This window comes from Hippopotamus amphibius, chromosome 6, assembly GCF_030028045.1.
Source record: "Hippopotamus amphibius kiboko isolate mHipAmp2 chromosome 6, mHipAmp2.hap2, whole genome shotgun sequence".
Classification (NCBI taxonomy): Eukaryota; Metazoa; Chordata; class Mammalia; order Artiodactyla; family Hippopotamidae; genus Hippopotamus; species Hippopotamus amphibius.
In genome coordinates, this window is record NC_080191.1 from 130401555 (window position 1) to 130415703 (window position 14149).

The following is a 14149-nucleotide window of genomic DNA, read 5'->3' on the forward strand; positions in this document are numbered from 1 at the left end:
TAAAAATCCATCTTGATTCTTTATTTCTGCCTGTCACTTCCATCATTTCTTGCAGTAATTTGTGTTGCATATTAGTGTACTTCATGTATAGAAGAACTTTATACATTTTAAAAACTGGATCCCAGTTGAAGGTTTATTTCCTAGTTCTGGTATCTGAAGACCAGATGGACAATCTTGCTCCTTTCTCTGGGCACCTAAGATGTAAAACTCGTATCTGTGATCTGCCCTTCCAGACAGAAAAAGACCCCAATTTTTATCTTTAACAGAGTTCCTTAATCTCTCGGTTGTTTTTTGTTTCATTTTCCTATGCTTGTTCCCTTATCTGTAAAGTTGGTATGAACCTCATGGTGGTGTGCTCTTAAATGAGATGATCTTTGTAAATCTCTAACCATAGTCACTGGCATATAGGACAACTTAATGTGGGGACTGCTGTTACAGCTATTTCTCTTATTTTCTGCCAAAGTCTTGTGAGATCTGTAAAGGGTAGAAGGTTTCACTTTGAATGAATTAATTTTCCTCCTCTTTCTGCTTTCATTCTCTCTCTCACTCTCCTTCACTCTTCTCTAAATTTAGGAGTCGGGTGAGAATTTTCAAAGTTGTTTTTAAAACAGATTTAATTAATTACAAAATTGTTATTGGTTATTCTTGAAAGGAACTCCAAAATATTCATAAGACTTGTTTTTCAGTTAGGAGGAACCTCCTTGTTTTCTGTTGCTTCCTAATGGCCTTACCGTGCAATACTAGATCATACTGCATTCTGCTAAAAAGGCTTATTTATGCTTCATCTTTTAGGGATTTCTTGATTTTGCTGTTTTGTTTTGTTTTCCAGTTATATGTACTCAAGGTAAAGCTTAGTATCTTCTTAAAGCGTTGGGATGTGGGTAGACCTCATTCTTTGTCTTATAAAGTAGAAAGAGGCCTCGAGGGTAATAATCATAAATTATTTCACTCTACTGGTTCATTTTGGGATTTGAGATCTTACTGGTATTGCCTACATTCTCTTAGATATTAATCTTAGATGTTACTTAAAAGGGTGTTAGGTATTAAAACGTGTCAATGTTTTTCTTGAAGGTGAGTGACCTTTCATTCCATGATTCATTAGCTACTTTCATTGCTATTCTGATAGCACGACAGTGTTTCTCCCTGGAGGACGTCGTGCAGCACGTCGCACTTCCCTCTCTCCTAGCCGCAGGTAAGGCTGCATCCAGGAACGGCGCTGGTTATTTCATTGTTGTCTTGGTGCAGTGGTTTATAACTATGAAAAGGCAGCGAAAAACTAGAATTTAAGGGAACGTGCACTGGGCAGTGATGTGGCATCGCGGCAGAGATGGTCGAATTATAATAGTTGCTACAAACAAAGTCACATGGATCCCAATTGAAAAGGTTGGAAATGACAATTTTAGTACTTGTTTTTAAGGAAGCAGGTTTCTCAGAAAAGCATAGCCAGTGCCTTATTTTTTACCTTAAGGAGCATTTATTTAAATTATTCCAGAAAATTCAGCGTAGTAGAAATGCGAAAGACGTGTTCTTCAATATGTTAGAAAACTTGCTTTTGAAATCCCTCTCTCCTAGCTTGTGGGGATGCGGATGCAGAACCTGGGGCAAGGATGACATGCCGACTCCTGCTTCATCTCTTCCGAGCTCCGCAGGCCTGCCTATTACCTCAAGCAACCGGTGAGTCGACCGCTGAAATATCTCTGATGATGTTTTCATTTGGAGCCATGTTTTTAAATTGACCAAGTAGGCTGTCCATTCTGTAATTTCCTTCCTGATTTTGGTGGGTTGCTTCGAGGCAATGAAGGAATGGGATATGGCCATTGAGAGGGTTGTCAGCACCTTTCATTTATGTAATATCAAGATGGATTGAGAAACTCACATCGAGTTAATAAACAATAAAAATACCGCTGCTCCTTGGCCAAGCCATGCTGGTGGGCAGCGTGATCCTGCAACATACTGTGTGTGTTGGTTTTGAACCACACCATAGCAGCTTAGGGCAATGGTGATTCATTTATTCTTTTACTAAGGTGAAAGGAATAAGGTAAGAATTCTAGGGGTGTTAGTGCATTCTGTTCCTAAAGATCATTTCCATGTGTGTGTGTGTGCGTGTGTGTGTGTGACAAGTCAGAAGTGGATAAAAGTCCTACTAATTTTTTTGATACATCTCTCTAAAGTGCAAAGCCATTGTCTTCATAAGTGAAAAGGAAAGGTTAAGTAAGGAATATTGGCAGTGTTTCTTAGTGAATCCATGAAGCATCAATTAAAGCTAGCTAATAGCAATTAAGTGCCCACAGTCTAATAATGAGAGGCCCTGCTGACTGTAAATGGTTACAAAAGATGGCTAATGATGGTGTTGAGACTATTAAAGGTTTGTTGTTTTTGTCATAGGCAAACCTTTCCCCGGAATAAGGTCGTCCTGTGATAGACACCTCTTAGCCGCTGCTCACAACAGCATTGAAGTTGGAGCCGTGTTTGCTGTCTTAAAAGCAATTATGATGCTTGGTAAGACTATCCTGGTACTCAGCTTGGTTAATCACCAGAAACTGAAGCAAAATAATTTGTATTCAGGTTTAACTCTAATTAGTATTATTGTAAACATATTTTTGTTTGTTCTCCTGGAAAAATTAGTTGGCTTTTTCCAAGTTCATGTTCAGTCGGACTCTGAGAAGTCTGTCCCTTACCTATGATTCTGGGGGAATTTAAATATAATACTTTTTTGTGTGGCATTTTAACTGCAAGATGTCTCATTCTGATGTAATATAGATCCTTAGGTCCACAGGGTTGTTTTGACTTCATTTGTTGGCAGAAATCACAGTTTTTGATGGACACAGTTGACTTGGTAATCTGACTAAAGGTTTAAATTTCATATTATATTCTAGGACTAGACCACCAGAAAATCTGGGTTTTAATCTTAGTTTTTCTGCTTCTGTTGTAACCCTGAATAAGTTTGGGTCCATCTGCCTTAGTTTTTTCATGAATCAGGTGATAATTGCAATGATATTGATACTGTTGATAAATCAATATTAGATATCATACTTTTTTTTAAATTTAATTTGTAATGTCCAAGACATCCTTATATCTTTATTGATACATATTCTCCAAGAGTAGTGGTACTGTCTTTTCTGTTCATTTACAGTGCAATACCTTAAGACATTTTTATCCTATAAATCATTTAGGATTTGAAGGATTAGGAAGTCTTGAATTCACACTGCCTGATTTCAACTTTGGGTTCCCTCTTATGGTCTTGACTAAACAAAATTTGTCTCTAATGTTCAAAGGAGCTCCCTTTGACTAGAACTAAAGTTACTGAGTGGATAGGAATTGTTTTAGATGAGTCTTAGAATATACCCCGACCCTTTATACTCCTGCTTGAGAAGTGTTATTCTGTGATGATGAGAAAGGATAACAGAGTTTTCATAAAACTAACTATTAAAAGTTCACCGTAACACACACACACACACACACACACACACACTCCTTTTGAAATGCCCATGGGTTTTGTAGTAGAAAGGGGAACGTAGAGCCATGTGGAGGGCCACACCCTCTCCTCTGAGCTTGTAGTATTGTACAGCCAACATTAAATGCTCTTTTCAGTAAGATTTCTCTTCTCTGATTGTGTTTGAAAGGAAAGCTGGTTGGTCAATTCTATTTAATAAATATATGTAGGGACTATGAAGTCAGGAAGTCACATTTTTCCTGTGGTATCTCTAATGCCCATCAGAAAAATTAAATAGTAGGTTTTCAGTAAGCTAATGTTGGAAGTGTGAATGAGTGATAGACATTTTAATGGCAGAAACCAAGGTGCGTACCACCTAGACATTATCCTCTTGATTTGTAACACTGGTCTAATCCTGAGTACAATTTGCCAACCTCTTTAAGTATCCAGATACCCATATTTTAATATCAGTGCATAATCACCAGTTTATTTTTCTTTGATTGACTTTCCTTGACCTTTTTAATCGGCCCCAGTTCTTGGTAGATTCTACAGCTTCCTAAGCGATGGAGGGTTCTTCAGATCTGAAAAGTCAGCATCAGGCTAGTTGAATGTTGATAGACCCTTGGACCAGGCAGTCACTGAACACTGTATTTGTTCTATTGTCTCTACGATTACAGAAGGTTCTGGCACAGCCTTCCAGACCTTCTCTGTTATCCTAACATCTAAACTGAATGAGGATCCCCTAGACTGGGACTGACAGAGGTGTTTGTTTCTTTGTTTTGTTTTTGCAGTTTTATTTACCTCATCATGTCCTTATCAATGTTCTCTCAAGTCCTATCCACTAGGATCTATTTTGAGTTAGGGGGATAGGGCTATTTTATAGAATTTGTTTTCTAATTTCTGTAGTAGTTTAACTTAAGGTGTGAAAACAGTTGTTTATATCACCTAAGGTTGAAAAAAGCATGCTAAACGTTGGTACATGTAGAATCTGGTCTTTGTTTCAGCTCCTAAAGTACTCTGTTGAATTAAATAAATGCCTGTAAGTGCAGCAAACTTGGTGCTTTTTCTATGAGTATTTGAATGAGAAATGTATAATACGTGATAAGATATTGATGAATTGAAATGTACTATTTATTCCTCCCCTCCTCTTATGGTTTTATAAGCAGATATGCACTAAGCAATTCTGATTTTTTGAAAATTTTTCAGCAGTCAAAACTTTTTCTTGGTTGACCTGTGGGTTTTAAAAGGCTTTTTGCACTGACCTGGGCTTGGTTTCCCTTGCAGTGAAGCAGTAAGGGCCTCATCTAAACTCATTTGTTGGTTCCAGGGATTTTTCCTGTTCAATGCTTATGATCCTGTTGGGTAAACAGGCAAGAGTATGGAGGCTCTGTTGTCATTTGGCAAAATCTATATTACCAAATTATGTTAATTTCTCACTTTTCAAATATGACAATTACTTGTCTTTCATGGCTAGAGAAGATTTCTTATTTCCAGCTCTTCAACCATTCTGCTCAGTTTTCTGCCCCCAGAACTTTGTAATGAGGAAAACACTTTCCTGAGCCTCATTTTATTGAGTGTATTAGGGATTGATCAGGTGAGGTTTTCTAATTTGGATGTTTACAGAGAGGAAAGTGAAAGGCATGGGTTATTCAATGAATGCCCTATTTTCCAGGGCTTCCTTAGTATGCATTGCCCTTTTCCATTCCCAGGGAAATAAATCTCTCTTGTCAAGAAGTTGATAGTAAGGTGGGCTAAGGCAAAACTTTTCTCTTGACCTATGGATAGAAAATAAGTCATTGTAAGAGAAGAAATGGAAAAGGGACACCTAGAAGGGTGAGTAACCCGTTTTTTCCTTGTCTATAAGTCAAATGAATTTGAATACATTCATGCTTGAAATGTTGGTGAAATCAATGTTCTGTGATTATTAAGTGTGATTCATCATGGCCTTTCCAAGTTTGGTGAAAGCATACTTAATTCTGTAAACAAAATAAAGAATAAGTCTTGAACATGTTTTTTTGTTTGTTGTTTGTTTGTTTTTTACCCCATGTCTGATGAAACTTCTCAGGGTTCTAGCATTTACTCTCTCAATCCCTTCTCTCTATTGCTGAACAACTGACTATGCAATGATGATGCCATTCATATATTTTAAATCCCTGAATGCCTGCCTCATTTATTTCCCAAATATTTGGCAATATTTTGAACTTCTGTGATTTTGCTTTTGTGATTCTGTTATTTAGGAGATGCCAAAATTGGCAATAACAGTGTCAGCTCTTTAAAGAATGATGACTTCACCATGAGGGGTTTACGACGTGATGGGAATGCTGATGATATCTGGACTGCCTCACAAAATTCAAAATCCTGTGGGAAAAGCATTTCCATAGAAACTGCCAATTTAAGAGAATATGCTAGATATGTACTGAGGACTATCTGTCAACAGGTATTCTTCAGATTTAATTTGCCTTTAAGTATGTAACTGTTCTTTGGAGAGAAATGCCACATATTGTAGGAAACTTGTATATAGGTGGTCCTCTTTTTCCTGATAACTTTATTTTGAAATAATTTCAAATTTGTGAAAAGTTATAATAAGTATAAAGAACTCTAGTATACCCTTTATACAGATTTGCTAATTTTTTACATTTTAACATATTTGCTTTAGAATTCTATTTGTGTATGTGAAATGTGGCCTCATATACTTTTTAATTTTTTTCTCTTTACTGAACCATTTGAGAGTAGATGGCATACATTATTCTCCTTTACTTTTTAATATTTCAGCATTTATTTATTAACATGACCAAAATACAGTTATCCAAAGTAAGGAAATTTAACCTTGGTACGGTAATTTTTTCTCACCTATAGGCCACACTCCAATTTTGTCAGTTGTCCCAATAATGTTGGCTTTGTCTGAAGTTTCCTATAGATTAGCTTCAGATTGTGCATTCCTGGCCAGGATACTACAGAAGTACGTTATATTCTTCTCAGGTAATCACATCTAAGGGCACATGAGGTCCATTTGCACCTCATTGATAATGTTAATTTTGATCTAGCTGTCTCCATTGTATGGTTTTTTGACTTTTCTGTTGTATAATTATTATTTTTTCCTTTGTAATTAATAATCCATTTTGGGGAGACACTCTGAGCCAGTGCAAGTTTTCTGCTTCTCATCAAATTCCCCCATCTCCTATGTAGCATCCAGTTTGATTCTTGTCCAAACCAGTCTTTACTTTGGTGATTACCGAATGGCTTTTCCCGACTCCTCCACTCCGTCCACGTTTCTCAGTTTGCATTCCACTCTATGGAAGAGCCTACCCGTTCCCTCCCTCCCTTCTTTCCTTCCACTCATTCATTTATTTTCCATATAGGTTATAATAGACTGTCTTTAGTTATTTTCATGTTCAAATTGTCCCAAATTTGTCCATTGTGAATCTTTTCTTGCTGGCTCTTGTGTATTTTGACATCTCTCTATTTGTTTTGTTTTGTTTTTAAATAACAAGTATTCTCTTACTTTCTGGCTTATCTTGTACTTCCCCTACCCCAGACCTGGAATTACTCATTCCTTCATGGAACCCTGGTTCCATTTAGTAGAGGATGGTATTTCGTAAACCAAGATCTGAGCGCTGTGCGTATTTATTGCTGTGGGCAGTGTGTGTTCATTGCTTCCAGGCCCTTTCAGCAGACAGAGCTAGGGGGAAATATCCGTATACAGAAGTGTGTGTGTGTATAATCATGCGTTTATGCGGATACCTTCAATTCCAATCAAACTGCACACATTTTTTGTTCACATTCCCTCATTCCATATTAATACTGCCTTCCACAGTAAGAACCCTGGCTGCCGGTAACATCAACCATTTACTCACGTGTTGAATTCTACGATACACCTGGAATAGTTTCAGAATTACTACACCTATACCACTCTGAAAAATGAGCCTATTGGGGCTTCCTAGGTGGCGCAGTGGTTAAGAATCCGCCTGCCAATGCAGGGGACACAGGTTCGATCCCTGCTCCAGGAAGATCCCACATGCCTCGGAGCAACTAAGCCCGTGTGCTAAACAAACAAAAAAATGAGCCTATTAAAAGGAGCTGAGGATTTGTTTGTAATTATTTCTCCCCTGAGGGTTTACAGTATTATGTTAAAAAGTTATTTGACCTTTCTCCTTCAGTGTGGATATGTTATTCACTTGAAATAGAATTGATTTCATTTGGTTTTGTTTCTGTTGAGTTTAGATTTCTTTTTCTATCCTAGCTCTGTCTTTAGAATAACATACTTCCAAAGGTCAACTGGCAAAAGTGTGTACTCAGAGATGTACATCTCCCTCCCTCATCTTTTCTACCCTGTGTTCCTCCCCTCCCTAGGTGATCAGTTTAGTTATTTTCTGGTTTATCTTTCCATTTTTTAATTAAATTCTCCTTTCTTATAAAAAAAAAGGTATACCACATATACTCTTTTTCACTTTGCTACGGATATAACTTTGACAGGGTCATGTTTTTCTTAAGGTATACTGTAACCGTGGTAAAAGTTAGCTATTAGTCATTTAGACATTGAGAGTGTACTGAGTTGTGTATTGGTTTCTAACTGAGGTTACACATTGGAGTCACCTGGAGAGTTTTAAAATCTTTCGATGCTTAAAAAATTACTGATGTCTGGGTAGCATTACCTGAGGTTGATTTGATTGCTGTGACATGGGGCTTGGACTTTGGAAGGTTAACAAACTCCCAAGTGATTTTAATGGACAGCCTGCGTTGAGCCACTGATATAGTGGTTAAGAAATCTGTTTCATCTGAAACATATCTGGGTTCAAATATGTCTCCAGTACTGTTCATGATTTTTTTACCCCATTTAGTATAAGTGCTTGCCTTTGAAAAAATGTTGAAGAAAAGCTGATAGAAGTTTAAATTGGTGGAAACGCTCCAGTGGTCAGTTAGCCATATGCATCAATAGCCTTAAATTTTTGCTATCTTCCTTGACCCAGCGATTGCCTGTCTATGAAATTATCCTAAGGAAATAATTGTACAGAGAATAGATGTGCACAAATATATATTTATAATGGTAACATTTTTCATAATAATATAAAAATGGAAGACAATTTTCTAAATGTTATAGAACATCCTATCTATTCGGTGGAGTATATTATAATGCATCCATAAAAATGAGGAATACGTAATATAGTATTGAATCACTACTGTGATATAGCAAGTTTTAAAACAACAAAACAGTACTTAGAACAAGGCCCCAATAATATACCAGTATTTTCTTAGCTTTCTTCCCTACCCCCCCCATTTTTTTTGCGTATTTCTATTTTTTTCATTCCTTTTTAAAAGTTTTCGTAACCAAGATTCTACTTTGTATTTTTAAGAAGTCAGAATGCTAGAAAATTTGTTTGTAAGACTTTTCCCTCCTACTTTTTCCATCTAATATTTTTAAATTGAAAGATTCCTGTCCGCTTTCTATTGTGCGCCCTGAGTGTAGTACACATTGCATACACATACAGAGAGTCTCTGCCTGTCAGGCTAACTGCCGTGTTATTTTTAGGAATGGGTAGGAGAACATTGCTTAAAAGAACCTGAAAGATTATGCACAGACAAAGAACTTATTTTGGACCCTGTACTCTCAAATATGCAAGCACAGAAATTATTGCAGCTGATCTGTTATCCTCATGGCATTAAAGAATGTACGGAGGGGGACAACCTACAAAGACAGCACATTAAACGCATTCTTCAGGTGAGTGATAATAGTCTAAAGATTGTATTTCTGTCATTTGACACATTCTTTGTGTCTATAACAAGTTACTGCCTCCCTCTGTTTTTTGGTCATTGCTAATTAATTCTTAAATTCTATTCATTCTGATTTTTATTCCCCCAATTTTCTCTTTTTGTGTAGCTGCTACACTTTATTGCTGGGTAGACACAGATACTGCAAACTGTATACAGCCATTATATAAACATTGATATGTTAAGTCAGTACTGTGTTTACATGAGAAATAAGCTTTGTAGAGGGACTGTCTTAAGTATATTATTAAAAAAATATATCAAAATCACTTTGTAATGGGATTGGTTAGATAGATTTTGGGAGGAGAAATATTTGTCTTATTCATTTACAATGCCCAGCTGAGTAAGGCATGTTATTTTAATGTTGTTATTTATTTCTTTGTGTCTATAATGAGCCTATATACTAGACTTGGAAGCCTTTTGATTCACATAAGTCCCTTTATTGTCTGTGCTCATTCCTCTGTTTCTTGAGAAAGAGAATACTGCAAGGAATTATTATATTTTAAGACATGTTCAATATTCTTAATGTGTTAACTCTGTTCTTCCCAGAATCTTGAGCAGTGGACATTGAGGCAGTCCTGGCTGGAACTTCAGTTAATGATCAAGCAGTGCCTGAAGGATCCTGTGAGTATATATTGAAAGCATATATGTGTGTGAAATTTTATGAAAAGCAAAACCACATCGATGGTTGAGGATAAAGTAAAACACATGCGTGCTGGTTTCCCCATGTCTAACTCTAGGGCTCTGGTTCAGTGGCTGAAATGAACAACCTGCTGGACAATATTGCCAAGGCAACAATAGAGGTATTCCAGCAGTCGGCTGACCTGAACAATAACTCTTCCAATTCAGGAATGGGCCTCTTCAACCCAAACGGGATTGGAAGTACCGATACGAATAGCACAAGACAGAATGGAATAAAGACATTTCTAAGGTATTTTTTTCCTGTAGTTTTATGTGGCTATCATTAATTTTTCACATGTAACTGTATATTTTATTTGCATAACGCAGTTATTTTTTTCATAAAGCTGCAGGAATGTGAAGAAAATAATTACTTATAAGTGTCCATCATCATTATTTAATAAGTTAAAGGGTCATGCTGCTGGGGTACATGATATCTTAGTGTTCTAAATATTAAGTAGAGCAGGCCCTGACTCCTTGGAAGGACAGATTACATTCAGGATGCATGAGTTTCTTTAGTGTCCCCTGAGGCTGCTCCATTCCATGGTGTTCATAATACAGGAAACACTCTTTCTGCCGTCTTTATTAATTGGCAGTTTTGCTCAAATGATAATCACAAAAGGCAGATAAATTTGTATTTCATCATTTTGGTGTAAAGTATAACTAGTGAATGTTGAAACTTTAAAAATTGGTTATTTATATGCTTAAGCATAATTAGAATATTTCATATGTTAACCATGACAGAAAAGTGTATTGCTTGTTAGACAAAAGGACCATCACTGCTCAGAGAGGTAGAATCATAGAAAAGCACTTTTCTAGATAAAAAAAAATGTTTAGTTATAGTATCCTCTCAGAACCCCACCTTTTATTGTTTTCTGTAAGCATGACTAAAAAATGTGTGCAAATGTCTGGTATTTGGTAAGAGGAAACATAGTATAGAAGAAAAGGGAGATGTTAGAATAATCAGTGTGTCTTGTGCATCCAAGTTTTGCTTTGGAGTTTCTCCTAGAACTGTGAGAGCGGAGAAAAAGGAGGCCTCCTTGGGCGTGACACCTGTTTCTGATTTTAGTTCCTCTGAACGCAGGGGTGTGTGGCTGGTGGCCCCCCTAATTGCCAGGCTGCCGACTTCTGTGCAGGGAAGAGTGTTGAAGGCTGCTGGGGAGGAGCTGGAGAAGGGACAGCACTTGGGTTCTTCTTCAAAAAAGGAAAGAGACAGACAAAAACAGAAAAGGTATGGCTGGAAGATGTGTTTCTATGTGAGAGTGTAAAGAACCGTCGGGAAAATCCAATATCCTATAGACGTACATGCTCATTGTACTCACAGGCCCTGAAATTTCATCTTTATATGGACTTGAAAATATTCTGTTAGGCGAAGCTCCGTTCCTTAAAGGCTTCCGGATTAGAATATTTAGTACACTAGCTCTCACGTGTGCCTGTGTACCCTAATCACTGCTGCACTGTTAACAAATACTGACTTTTCAGCCCCACTTGAGACCTGCTAAATCAGCTCTGGATATCCGCTTGGTCCCTGTATTCAACAGTTTTTTGGGGTTTTGGTCTTGTTTTTCTTGTTATTTAGGTACTTATGTTTAAATTTCATAGAATAATTTTTTTTTTAATTTGTTTATTTTTGGCTGCGTTGGGTCTTCATTGCTGTGTGCAGGCTTTCTCCAGTTGCAGCGAGTGGGGGCTACTCTTCATTGTGGTGCGTGGGCTTCTCATTGTGGTGGCTTCTCCTGTTGTGCAGCACAGACTCTAGGCTCGTGGGCTTCAGTAGTTACGGCTCGCTGGCTCTAGAGCACAGGTTTACTAGTTGTGGCGCACGGGCTTAGTTGTGCCACAACATGTGGGTTCTTCCCGGACCAGGGCTTGAACCCATGTCCCCTGCATTGGCAGGCAGATTCTTAACCACTGCGCCACCAGGGAAGGCCCTCATAGAATAATTTATAATTCTGTCATGCTGGACCTTGAAATACTTACTAATACTTTTTAACGTTTAGGACTCTTGTTCTAGACTAGATATTAACTTACGTGCCTCCAAGTTGAATGTTTTTTAAATTTTATGCCCTAGAAAAGGTTTCAAGTAATTATATTGGAAAACTGACCACATTACTGAGAAAGAACAAAAACACACTCTAATGTGAAGCCATGATGAATTTAGCACCCTGGCAGCAAAAAGAAATTCCTAACATTGGAAAACAAAAATTCTGAACATACAGGTTTCTGGTCCTCTAATCAGTAATATTTTAGTAAGTGCTATTTACTGAGCCCTATGGAATGCCAGCCTCTGTTTAAAACTCATTGTACACATATGTGAATTTTTAAAATCTCACAGCAATCATATGTGGCAGGTGCTCTCATATCCTTTTTACAGATGAAGAAACTGAGGCACTGAAAGATTAAGTAAATTTCTCAAGGCCACCCAGCTAAGGATGTGTAAAGCTGGGTTTAAAACCTAAGTGGTGTGGCCTCTGAGTCTGCGATTTTAACTAAGTACCTTTTGGTATTGACCTAGCTTTGCATGTATGTTGTTTGGTATCTGGTTATTTCATCATCTTTGCCAGTATTTAGTAACCAACCAGATGACTAAATTTTAGTTCTCAAAGTTGATTTGCTAATGGGCGATGGCACGTACGTTGCCTCGCTTCCCACAGGGAGTACAGATGGTGTTGCAGAGCTTGAGGATGGCTCTGCCCTGGTCAGTTTCTCTCAGCCCTGCTGGTGTAAGATGAAGCAGATTGAAATATTTTGACCTCGATCTCATTTTAAGAAGTTTTTCTTTCCAGTGTAGCAAAATTAGTTTGTCAGTATGCTTTGTCAGTTGCTCCTGATCATGGAAGAAATAATACTAAAATGCCAACTTAAAATGGATTTTTTTAATCAAATGTCTTAAGCCCACTTTACAAGTCAAGTGTATGAGATGTGATGGAGCGGCACACTAGGTCACTAGCAAGCATTCTGGTTTTGGAGTCCTCAGATCTCAGTGCTCATCTTAGCTCTACCTTTACCCAGCTATTTGGTCTTGAGAAGCGTGTGCTGAGAAACACAACACACACAACAATCCTATAGGCCTGTTTCCTGGACCCCAAAATATGAATATTGTGTGAGAGAAGTTTTAAAATTTTCATTTTATTCTATGTATAAATTGATATACCTCCTGGTCGGTATCTTTAAATTCAGTTTACTGATGTAAACTATATATTGTCTTCTTCCTGGACTCCCACTCCGCGCGCGCACACACACACTCACATGCAATGAGAATTTACGCTAGTTTGAGAATGCCTTCGAGGGCAAGAGAACATATTAAATTATTTAGAAGCATTACAGTAGCTTTTCATCTTATTAGTTAGAGAGAGGATTTAACTTTTCAAGTCATCTTGGCTCTTCACTACTCCCCTCCCTTTTCTAATAGTAAAATAAAATAAGAGCAGAGCCAGTAACCCGAAGGCAAGAAATCAGTGTTGCACAGGAAGTCATCCGTTCTTTCTAACTAGGTCTGCTGTGATTACTTCCTTTGTAGTATGTCTCTTTTGAGTCAACAACCATTCCTCTCACTGGTCCTTACCTGCCTTAAGGGACAAGATGAACAACGAGAAGGCCTCCTAACATCTCTGCAGAATCAAGTTAACCAGGTAAAGTACAGTAGGATATTAAGCGAGGCAGAGATCTTCCTAATGGCATTCGTTTGTTTTCCTTTCAAATACTGAGTTGAAACTAATCAGGGCACAACATGTTTTGGTTCTATGCAGGAAAACACCATTCCATGCCCTGTTCTCCTACCTGGCATTCTAGTCACCACGAGATTAACAATGGTATAATATTAATTATGTGTTGGATGAATGTCTATAAACTATAAAAGCACCATTTTTCAGATTGCACATAATTTTGTTGTATCTGCTCCTCTCCTGACCCTACCACATGGGAGAGGTCCTGAAACAATCTGTGTTGCAGGGGACATGGCAGTAAAATAGAGGGACCTCTCTCCAGGTCCTCTGCTAGGCTTCCACATAGCAGGCAGGGTCTCAGCTTGAGCTGTGTAGGTTCAGAAACTCAGTTTTACTGCCAGAGCCAGACTGCTGCTGGTCAAGTGCATAAGATACTCATTTATAATCAGAAGTCATTCTGGTTCATTTACAAAGACTTTGGACTTTGCCTTTCCACCAACCACAATTCTGGTCACTATTCAGAGCACTTATATTCTATGTACCACAAGGAAACTGAGTGATCAAATTGGAATTAGAAAATATAGAATGGAGCAGAGTGGGTAGACTGGTT

General features: G+C 37.8%; 2 protein-coding genes across 5 annotated transcripts in view; one reads left to right on the forward strand and one right to left on the reverse strand.

The window, feature by feature from the left end:
- The window catches only part of MED12L (mediator complex subunit 12L), a 329018-nt gene that overhangs the window by 266896 nt on the left and 47973 nt on the right, over positions 1-14149 (forward strand). The window contains exons 24-32 of the mRNA XM_057737852.1: positions 1072-1192; positions 1573-1674; positions 2386-2499; positions 5671-5870; positions 8961-9149; positions 9746-9820; positions 9937-10127; positions 10944-11105; positions 13395-13506. Of these exons, the coding sequence (XP_057593835.1) occupies positions 1072-1192; positions 1573-1674; positions 2386-2499; positions 5671-5870; positions 8961-9149; positions 9746-9820; positions 9937-10127; positions 10944-11105; positions 13395-13506 (1266 nt within the window). The remainder of the gene's footprint in view (positions 1-1071; positions 1193-1572; positions 1675-2385; positions 2500-5670; positions 5871-8960; positions 9150-9745; positions 9821-9936; positions 10128-10943; positions 11106-13394; positions 13507-14149) is intronic.
- The window catches only part of P2RY12 (purinergic receptor P2Y12), a 45892-nt gene that overhangs the window by 28089 nt on the left and 3654 nt on the right, over positions 1-14149 (reverse strand). The gene's annotated exons all lie outside the window — the stretch shown is intronic.